We start from the raw sequence: 10,394 nt of genomic DNA on the forward strand, positions 1-10,394 counted from the left end.
CAGACCGGGGGCGGGGGTCTGCGCCACTGGTGGTGCTGAGGGTGACCAAACCGACAGGCCGCGCGGGACTAAACCAAGAACCACCTCCACCCCGGACGTCCCGGTGTCCCCCACCCGCCTGGGTGTCGGGCAGAGGAAACCAGGAGGGGCAGGAAGCGGACTGCGGTGGGGAAGGGGCGCCCCGCCCAGCCCCCGGCCCGGGTTCCTGTTTTCGAGACAAACCGTTCCCACGGGGCTAACCCGGCCCCGGGCCGGGCGTCTTCCTGCAGGCGGCGGGAGGCACAGGCCTGGTAGAGTTCGGGGCGTGGGGGCGGCGGGTCCTCGTGATAGTTTGGGGGAGGGGCCGGATGAAGAAGGGAGCATTTTGGGGAGAGGGGCCTGTGAGAAGCGAGGAATGAAAACGTGGCTACCTCGAGATGCGGCCTCGATGTCTGGGGTTGGGGCAGGGGACCTTCCAGTTCACACAGGAGGGACAGGGCCCCGGAAGCCTGGGTTCCCTCAGAGTCAGGTGGGAAGGGGCCGCCGCAAGCTGCTTGGAGATTGGAGGCTTGGATGCCTGGGCCCTGGCAGGGAGGAACTTGGGAGGGGCAGCCGCAGGCGGTTGGGGTCCCCACAAGCTGGCCTAGGGGAGCCGGTAACAGTTTCCGGCCTTTGGGTTCAGACATACTCACTGTGAAACCACCCGCCCCAAACCTCTCTTCTAAGGTTTGCCCCTCCCAGTCTCCAGGTTGGGAGGCAGAATCTGTCTCCCCGGCACCTCAATCTTGCTAACGTGAGACCTAGAAACAGGTCGTTTCTGGTCCTCAGTTTCCCCATAATGGGAAGGGAGCGCTGTGTGACATTGGCCTAATCTAGACTGTCTGTGAATGTCCCCAACCTTAACACTCCCCGGACTTGGGATCGAGCATTGCCACCTGCTAAGAGACCCTTAAACGCCGCAGTGGGGCGGGGCTAAAGGCGGAGCCAAGAAGGCGCCAAGCATCCACCGGCTCCTCCCCTTGGTGAGTCCCGCCCAACACATCGTGGATCCTCGGTAGTCCCGGAGGCCTCTGCCCAAGTCCTGGGTTCCCAGCCCCGGTGAGCCCCACCCAGGCGGACGCCCCGCCCCCAGCCAGCCAGGCTGGCCGCTGACCTAGTATGGACACAGCACGGAAAAGAGGCGTGGAGGGTGACTCCGGGAAAGGGGCTGCAGAGTCCCTGGCCCCACCCCCACGGGCCATTCTCCCCCTCCCCCAAGGGGGATGCACCTGCGGGGGGAGGGGGCTAAGAGGTGGTTGCCCAGCTGTCTGCAGTGCCCACCGAAAGCTAAAAATATCTCCCCACAGAGTAAAGTAAAGAGGCTCCCAAAGAGAATCCGTTTATTGGGGAATGGGTTCAGTTGGCCAGACTCCATAAATAGGAGGGGGCAGTGTCTTTAGTCACACTGGACACTGGGACCCTGACGCTGCGGGGGGAGGGGGGTGCTGGGGCTGGCCCCAAGGACTACGAAGAGACTGGAGGGCTGGTTTGGGGTCTGGTCTGGTGGCTCAGATCTCATCAGGAGCTGGCAGGCGTTGGCGGGAAGGCTCTACACCCCAGATCTCCCGGGCATACTGGGCAATGGTGCGGTCGCTGGAGAACTTCCCAGAGGTGGCTATGTTCCGGATCACCATCCGAGTCCACTCTCTTGGATTCTACAAAACAAAGGCAAGTTCTGGGTTCACGGTGCCAGCATGGTCCCCCACCTTCTGCTTAAACCTCACCAGGGCCACTAAAGCCCTGCAAGCCCCTGGCCGAAGACCCCTCACCTTGTAGAGGGCACTGACTTTCTCCTGGCATTTAATATAGTCTTCATAATCTGCAAAGACTTTAAACCTGGAGGGGAGGGAAAGGAGAGGCAAGAAGCTCTATCAAGTCAAGGGTCGAGTCCACCCCATCCCATTGGATAGCTGGGGCCCCAGAGAGTCATGCTTCTCCCAAAGGAGCCTAGCCCCAACTGCCCAGAACTCCCAGCCTCCTCACCACCAACCTCCGCTCAGCCCAGCAGCCCCACTGCATGGTGCCCTGACCAGCCAGCTCACCGGTCATGATGCATAAGCATGTTGACAATGTCCTTGAATAGGTCAGGTTGTTTGGGAGAGAAGAAGCCACTGCTCAGCTGTTCAATGATCTGCCGGAGCTCAGGGATGCGGTCATAGTACTCCTGGGCATTGTACCTACCAGGGCGGAACTGTGGTCAACTCCCCGGAGAGGGGTTCCTGGCTTCTCCAGAAAAAACCTATAGGTCCCAACCCCTCGGGTCAAGACCCCATAGATATCCTCTCTAAGGCTGCCAAGTCCCTTTGGAGGTCCTTTCCTAGCAATCCCATCCCCTCTCTGTTCAGCTTTTCACCCCCACTTTGTGGATGAGAAAGCCAAGGCCTGGAGGAAACAGAAAGCCAATGCCCCAAAAACGCCCTCTTCCATGCACCAACGGTCTCCTAACCAGTTTATTTCCCCCACAAATGGTTCTTCTCCCCTACTATGCCAAGTCCATCCCTGGCCCGACCTGGGGCTCCCAGAGAAGCCCACAGATACGTCCTTAGCCTTGCCACCCTTATACTCAGACTGTCCAGCAGAGCTCAGCACAGTCCCTGCAACCTGTTTTCCTCCACTGTTCCACTTTCTGAGGCCACACAGTCCATCTTCGGTGCCCTATGCCCCAGGGTTCAAAACCCTCCCTGGCTTACCCCTCCCTGCTTCTAACCAGAAACCAAGGCCTCCTCCCCAGTGTCTCATCCCCGTCCCCGGGGCTGCCTGCTTCAGGAGACTCTCCCTGCAATATGGTGTTGGCTCCTACACTCCCCTGCCCTCTCCAGACCAGTCTCCATCCTGCAGCCAGAACCTAGTTCTGAGCAGGTCAGACCTTGCTCAGAACAGTTCCCAGCTCCCTCCTGCTCAGGAACAGTCTGAACTTTCTCTTCAAACCTCACAGGTTTGAAATATTTATTAAGTATTTATTGGGACCAGCAGTTAGCATAATGGCTATGTCACTGAACTCCCACGTAGCCGACCACGGTTCGAGTCCTGGACCTGGTGGCTTAAACTCATGCCAGGTGTGTGCGTGTGCATGTCCAAGATCCCAAGAGGAGAATGGAGAAGGGATTGTGGCGTAGCCATCCCCCTGGGAGGTGATTTCTCATTTTCTATCTCTGTCTGTCTCTGTCTTTCTGGCGAGCACACGCACCCTATAGCAAAAACCTTTCAAAAAAAAAAGTATTTATTTAACTTTATTTATTATTATTATTTTAACTTGCTATAGAGCACATGTGCTCACCAGGGAGAGACAGAGGCCGGCAAGTGGCATGGTGGTTAAAGGCGCTGGACTCCCACATGGCCAACTACGGTTCAAGTCACAGACCTGGTGGCTTGCTTTCTCACTTCCTCTCTCTCTCTCTCTCTGTCTCTCTCTGATCAAACTGGAAAATAATAATGATAATAATAATAAATAAAGTTAAATAAAATAATTCTTAAAAAAAAAGTCACCAGGTTCGGGACTCGAGCCGCAATCGACCATGTGAAAGTCCAACACTTTAACTACCACACCACCTGCTGGGCCCTCCTTTTCAGTATTTAGTGCTACCTCTAATAAGCTGTGCTGAGTGTAAACTGGTACCAGCTTTTTTTGTTGTTGTTACAGGGCTCATGCACCCCCCTTTTAAGACCCCTCCCCTTACAGAAGACACTGACTTCCTCCTGGCATTTAATATAGTCTTCATAATCTACCTGGAGGGGAAAAGAAAGGCAAGAAACTTAAGTCAAGGGCCAAGCCGACCCCATCCCATTGGACAGCTGGGGACCGGAGAGTGATGCTTCTGCCAAAGGAGCCTAGCCCCAACTGCCCAGGACTCCCAGCCTGGGAGAGAGAGATAACTGAGAAATCACTCCCCAGGGGGGATGGCCGCCATAATCCCTTCTCCATTCTCTCAGAATTTTGGACATTCATGCACACATATGCTTGGGGCAATTTTCAGGCTGTCAGGTCCAGGATTCAAACTGGAGTCAGCCGCACGGGAGTCCAGTACCTTAACCACCATATCACCTGCTGGCAACAGACCAGCTGTTACTCTGTTCATCACAGTAATATGTAGAGGAACAGGAAATCAACCTTAATATCCAAACAGATGGAATTGGTTACATTGTAGCATGTCCATAGGATGAAATACTGTATAAACATTTACTCTCTCTTTCTCTTTTAATTTTTGGCTAGACAGTACATGTGCTTGCCAGAGAGAGAGAGACAAAGAGAGGAAGAGGAGAAAGCACCCCCATGGGAAATGGTCAGGCTGCAATCCCATCTCCATGTTGCCCTCCTTTTAGGATTCTGGGCACACGCGCCTGGGATGTTTTTCAAGCTGCTGCCAGGACCAGGATTTGAACTGCTCAGTCAGCCAAGTGGGATCTAGCTCCCTTAATCACTAGGCCTAGTGGCCAGCCGTGAAATATTTTTTTGAAGACTATTTAGTAACATGGAAGATCTCTCTCCAATGTTATATAAGATATGAGGATTTCAAAATTGTACAAACATCATCTGAACTTTCAAAAATGAGGCCCACAGTTGGTGTGGTGCTTAAGGGCATTAGACTCCCACATGGCTCACAGCAGTTCAAGTCCCAAACCCGGTGGCTTACTTTCTCACAGTTTCCCTCTCTCTCTCCCTCTCTCTTTCTCTTTCACTCTGTCCCTCTCGGGTAAAATTAAAATAGATAAAGTGAAATAAAATAAAATATTTCTAAAAAAATTTAAAACTATATAAAACTAACTAGGTCATCAGGAAAGTCATGACACATTTTTGCATAGAAGATTGAAGAAAAATATGTCATGACTTCCCTGACCATCTAATATATATATATATACATATATATATGCTTATATACGTGTATAACAGATATAAACACATAAAATGGGGAATATGCATTTAAATCTGGGTCATGGGATTATAGACGAGTTACTCTTTATGGTCTTGTGTTTTTCCAATTACGAGCATGTGTCACTTGTATGATAAGAACAAGTACATAAGGACAGCAGGTGGCAAGTGGCCGGTGTGCTGAACCCCCACATGACTGACCGTGGTTAGGGTCTCAGACTTGGCTTGCTTTCTCACTTTCTCACTCCCCCCTTCTCTGTCTCTCTTCTGATGAGCACATGTGCCCTATATTAAAACTTTAAGAAATATATAATAAATAAATTCTAAATCAAAAATATATATAAAAAAAATAAATTTAGAAGGGCCAGCAGGTGACCCACATGACCAACTGCAGTTCTAGTCCCAGACCTGGTGGCTTGCTTTCTCACTTTTTGTCTCGCATCAAATTTAAAAAATAATAATAATGGAACCAGCAGATGTCACCGGACTTCTATATTACTGACCTCAGTGGTTCTAGTCCTAGACCTGGTGGCTTGAAAATCATGCCGTGAGCACGTGTGTGCGTGCCCAAGATCCCAGGAGAATAGAGAAGGGATTGCAGTGTGGCCACCTCCCCGGGGAGTTATTTCTTATTTTCCCTCTCACTGTCTCTGTCTCTGTCTCTCTCTCTCTGGCAAGCACACGTGCCTTAAGGCAAAAAATCCCCAAAATAAAAAATAACAATAAAATTAAATCTTTTTAAAAAATAAATAAATTTAGGGGGCCAATCAGTGGTTAAGGCAACTGGATCCCACATGGTCAGCTATGGTATTTAAGTCCTAGACCTGGTAGCTTGAAAAATACACAGCGTGGGAACCAGCAGTTAGCGTAATGGCTATGTCGCTGGCCTCCCACGTAGTCGACCGCGGTTCGTGTTCCGGACCCGGTGGCTTAAAACTCACGCCGGGCGCGTGTGCGTGCGTGCCCAAGATCCCGAGAGGAGAATGGAGGAGAAGGGGTTGCAGCGTGACCATCCCCCCTGGGGGGTGATTTCCTGCTTTCTGTCTCTATGTCTCTCTCTGTCTGTCTGGCGAGCGCACGCGCCCTACAGTGAAAATCTCTCCCCCCCAAAAAAAAAAATACACAGCGCATGTGCGTGTGTCCGAGCCCAAAATCCTGGGTGGAGAAACAAAGAAGGGACAGTGGTGCGGCCATGCCCCCTAGGGAGTGCTTTCTTATTTCCTCTCTCTGGTCTCTCTCAAGAGAACACATGTACACTATAGTAAAAATATTTTTTAAAAAAAGAAGAAAGAAAGAAAGAAAAGAAAAAGCCCAGTTCTTGTGTAGTGGTAAAACACCTCTGTAAGGCTGAGCCACCGGGGAAGGTTCCTGCTTGTATCAGAGACCTCCCTGAGTATCTGGCACATGTGTACCCACAATCCAGGATTGACTGGGAATAGGGGTGGGTAATGGTGTCAAGACTCTGTTGCATGTACTGAATTTTCCTAAAAATAAATTTAGAGGGGCCAGCAGGTGGCATGGTGGTTGAGGCTCTAGACTCCCACATGGCTGACTGAGGTTTAGTCATGGACCCAGTGGTTTGCTTCCTTGCTTTCCCTCTCTCTCCCTCTCTCTGTGTCTCTATTTGGTCAAATTAAAACAAATAAACAAAATTAATTTAAAAAAATTAATTAAGGGGGGCCAGTAGATGGCGTAGAAGTTATGTTGCTGGACTCCCACATGGTCGACCATAGCTCAAGTCCCAGACCCAGTGGCTTAAAAATCAGACCTGGCATGTGTGCATGTGTGCCCGAGATCCCAGGAGGAGAAGAGAGGAGAAGGGATTGCAGCATGGCCATCCCCCAGGGGGGTGTTTTCTCACTTTCCCTCTCACTGTCTCTGTGTGTCCCTCTCTCTGATGAACACACACATAATAAGGCAAAAACCTCTCAATAAATAACTTTAGGGCTGGCCTGGTAGTTAAGGGAGCTGGATTTCACACAGCCAACTGTGGTTCAAGTCCTGACCCTTGCAGCTTGAAAGACACCAGGCACATATGCATGTGTGCCCAAAGTTCCAACAGGATGGTGAAATGGAGGAGAAAAGAGCTACACTTTGGTGACACCTGCCCGTGAACCCTGAACTTTCGAATCTTTGACCCCCGTACCCTCTCTGGTCAAGCTTTTCCACGTCCTCCACCCGCATTCCAAAGATGAAGAAGTTCTCCTCTCCTGCCTCTTCTGCCATCTCCACATTGGCCCCGTCCATGGTGCCAATGGTCAGGGCCCCATTGAGCATGAACTTCATGTTGCCAGTGCCTGAGGCCTCAGTGCCCGCAGTAGAGATCTGTTCAGAGAGGTCCGCAGCGGGGATCACTGTGGGGTGGCAGCAAGGGACAAGGTCAACTCAGGGAAGAATCTCACCCCAGCTAGGAACTCTGGGGTTAGGCTGACCCTACGCATAACCAAAATCAAAGTTCCTTCCATCTCAACCCTTCACTCTTCACCAACCAAGTCTTCCTGTGACTCCCCCCCACACCCTCCACCTCTTATAATTTTTGAACATCTGGTATCCAACCTGAATTCCCTCTGCCTCCGTGTATGAATTTGAAGGGCACCAATAAGGCCCTTCTCCCCAGTCATTTCATACTGTACTATCTGAAATTCCACTATTAGTTTAAGCATTTCCTACTCCAGACTCTTCTATAAAGCAAATACCCCAGGAGAAAATGATTAATGCCTTTTCCTCGAACCAAACTAGTCAGAGCCTCCCCAGGGCCCCTGTTGGCAGTGCCCCACCTTTCTCAGCCAGTGAGACTCGGTAGTTCTCCAGGAAGATGACACGGAGCCGGTCTCCCACCACTGGGTCGTGGTTGACCACATCCCCAATAGCCGTGATGAGTTTGATAATCATCTTGGCCATGTGGTACCCAGGTGCGGCCTGTTGGGGCACAGTATAGGGTCAGCTCTACGGTCCTACCCAGCCAGAGTGACCTCAACCTGGCTACGAAGGACCAGAGGCTGGTCTATGCCCTGGCTCCTCACCTTCCCTCCGATCATCACCGTCCGAGGCACAACAAACTTATTGGGCTCCTTCTTGATGCCTGTGAAGTAAAGAGGGATCACATAGGCCAGGTCCTTCCCTCTGGGTAGCAGCTCCTGATAGCACCCAACCAGCCAGGCCTGGGCTGGGAGACATTAGGTCTGACACAGACAAACATTTGCTATGTGACGGTCACTCTCTTCTCTCTGAGTTTCAGTTTCCCCATTTATGAAATAGAGGTAGTTCCATGCCCCAAGAGCTGCCACAAGGCCAAAGGAGATACTGAGTGGGCAGTTGGTAGGATGCAGAGAGGTACACAGAGGTGAGCACTGAAAGCCAGGAGTCACTGCCACTCACGGTTGTACAGGGTGATGACGTGGAGACAGTTGAGGAGCTGGCGTTTGTATTCATGAATCCGCTTCACCTGGATGTCGAAGAGTGAGTTGGGGTTGATATGGACTTTGTATTCCCTCTCTAGGTATGCAGAGAACTTCAACTTGTTTTCCTGGAGGCAAGGGAGAGGGGAAAGCTCACCAACAGACCTCAGCCTCTGGAAATCGTGTAGTCCTCATTTCTTTCCATTCGCTCAGGCCCAGGGAGGTAGATGATAGGAGGCTCACTTGCTACATTCATCCACTTCTGTACCAGGGCAGACATTGCTAATCAATGTCAGCACTCTTTCTCAGTGAGGCTAGATGATGTGTTCCTGTTACAGACTCCAGGCAACATCTACCAGTGGCCTGAGGTTGGCAGGAGAGATGAGCTCTATCGGCCACTTCCAACCCAGACATCTAACCCCTCCAGCATACTCCATGTGTCCCAGGTTGCAGCCCTCCCCACCTGCTTCACTTTGGCCACATCCCGGATAAAGGCTTCATCATCCACGTAGGAGAGCAGTTTGCGCAGCTGGTCCAGGTCTGAGATGTAGTCCTCCCCGATGCGCTGTGGGAAGAAGGCTCTCAGTCAAGTCTCCCCCAACTTTATCCTCCCTACTCTTGACACAGAAGGGAACCTTTCCAGGTCAGCCAAGTACCCTCTACCCATTGGACTACTCTGCAAGCCCTCTCAACTCCTCCAGCCTCCCAGCTGGGGCATGGGGCAGCCACACCCATGTTCCTTCCCTCTCAACCTTGGCTTCTGATAGCTGACCCCACCTGACCCCAGCAACCCTTCCTGGCTTCCTGGCCTTTTCCTCATGCTAGCATGACCTTGAGCCTCCTCTACTAGGTATCTGCCTCCTCCTAGTCTCATTTCAGATGGGAGCCGTTGATGAGCCCCTCCACAGACTATGAACTCCCCCTCTGTAGCCAGGGCCTGCATTAGCTCAGAGGGGCCCCTTCCTCAAGGCAAGGCAAGGCTCTTGTGACTCTTAAAAGTGACTCCCCAGTCACTGAACATAGTCAGTACAGGATGGACTTCAGCCCTTGGCTAGGAGCCCTTGAACAGTGAACCACTACATGAGCACACCCAGCTGATCCCTGCAGTGATCCGTGTGGATCCTCCTGGCCATACAGTGGCCTCTCACCTCAGCAATGACCTCCGCCAGCCCAGGGTTACACAGAACCAGCCAGCGCCGAGGGGTGATGCCATTGGTCTTATTCTGGAACTTATGAGGCTCCAGCTCATAGAAGTCTTTGAAACTGCAGGATGAAGTTGCATGAGGGTCGCCACTCACCCCTGTGGGATGAAGGCATCTTCCCTAGGGCCCTTACTACCTAGGATTGGGGATGCAGACCTGAGGGAGGTGTCATGTGTAAGAGGGGGTCGTCTTGGGACAGGACTGTACTGGAAAGGGCTATGGTGCGCCATCTGTGGAAGGGACCACCCGGGGAGATCATGGTCACTACCAGGGAGTGAGGAGTGGGGCAGGCAGAGCTGCAGCGTGGGCGGGCCTAGTGCGTAGGGTCTGGAGTGGGGCTCACATGGTCTTCTTGAGGATCTCAGAGTGGATGCGGGCCACGCCGTTGACAGCGTGTGAGCCGGCAATGCACAGGTGTGCCATGTTAATGCGCTTCACTGCACCCTCCTCCACCAGCGACATGCGCCGAAGCCGGTCTACGTCCCCTGGAAATGCCGCTGCTACCCGCTGTGCACAGAGAGCCCAGAGCTGGGACCAGGACCCAGGAACTCCCCAGAGCTCTGCCCACTGCCATCCCCCTGCCACTCCCGTGCTCCCACCCTCCAGCCCCCCCCCCTCCCCCCCCCCTGCCACTCCCGTGCTCCCACCCTCCAGTCCTAGACTGCACTCCCCCTCTCCAGCTCTGTGTCCCCATGTCTCCCCGACTTACGTTGAGGAAGCGCTGGTTGATCTCGTAAATGATCTGGAGGTGCCGAGGCAGCAGCGTCTCCATGAGGTGAACGGGCCAGCGCTCCAGGGCCTCGGGCAGCACCGTGTGGTTGGTGTAGGCGCAGGTCTTCACTGTCACGTCCCATGCCTGGCATGGGGTGGGGCACCATGACACCAGCCTAAGTCCTACGGCTCCCCCCA

General features: G+C 52.6%; 2 protein-coding genes across 5 annotated transcripts in view; both read right to left on the reverse strand.

Moving 5' to 3' along the window:
* Nucleotides 1-526, reverse strand: part of RASGRP2 (RAS guanyl releasing protein 2) — a 19,358-nt gene extending 18,832 nt beyond the window's left edge. The window contains exon 1 of one of the 3 annotated variants that reach the window (XM_027772413.1): nucleotides 411-526. The gene's annotated coding sequence lies outside the window, so the exon portion shown is untranslated. Of the gene's footprint in view, nucleotides 1-222; nucleotides 293-410 lie in introns of those variants that run through there. The other 2 variants (XM_027772403.1, XM_027772414.1) reach the window with 2 other exon arrangements.
* Nucleotides 527-1,346: 820 nt separating this feature from the next.
* Nucleotides 1,347-10,394, reverse strand: part of PYGM (glycogen phosphorylase, muscle associated) — a 17,078-nt gene continuing 8,030 nt past the window's right edge. Inside the window, exons 12-20 of one of the 2 annotated variants that reach the window (XM_006149851.3) lie at nucleotides 9,432-9,546; nucleotides 8,747-8,848; nucleotides 8,264-8,411; nucleotides 7,909-7,967; nucleotides 7,663-7,804; nucleotides 7,032-7,239; nucleotides 2,061-2,195; nucleotides 1,788-1,854; nucleotides 1,347-1,673 (exon numbers count right to left, since the gene is read on the reverse strand). In XM_006149851.3, the coding sequence (XP_006149913.1) occupies nucleotides 1,527-1,673; nucleotides 1,788-1,854; nucleotides 2,061-2,195; nucleotides 7,032-7,239; nucleotides 7,663-7,804; nucleotides 7,909-7,967; nucleotides 8,264-8,411; nucleotides 8,747-8,848; nucleotides 9,432-9,546 (1,123 nt within the window). In that variant the 3' untranslated portion in view covers nucleotides 1,347-1,526. The remainder of the gene's footprint in view (nucleotides 1,674-1,787; nucleotides 1,855-2,060; nucleotides 2,196-7,031; nucleotides 7,240-7,662; nucleotides 7,805-7,908; nucleotides 7,968-8,263; nucleotides 8,412-8,746; nucleotides 8,849-9,431; nucleotides 9,547-10,394) is intronic. The other variant, XM_014588344.2, reaches the window with a different exon arrangement.

This window comes from Tupaia chinensis, unplaced genomic scaffold (genome assembly GCF_000334495.1).
Source record: "Tupaia chinensis unplaced genomic scaffold, TupChi_1.0 Scaffold000273_1, whole genome shotgun sequence".
NCBI classification, from domain to species: Eukaryota; Metazoa; Chordata; class Mammalia; order Scandentia; family Tupaiidae; genus Tupaia; species Tupaia belangeri.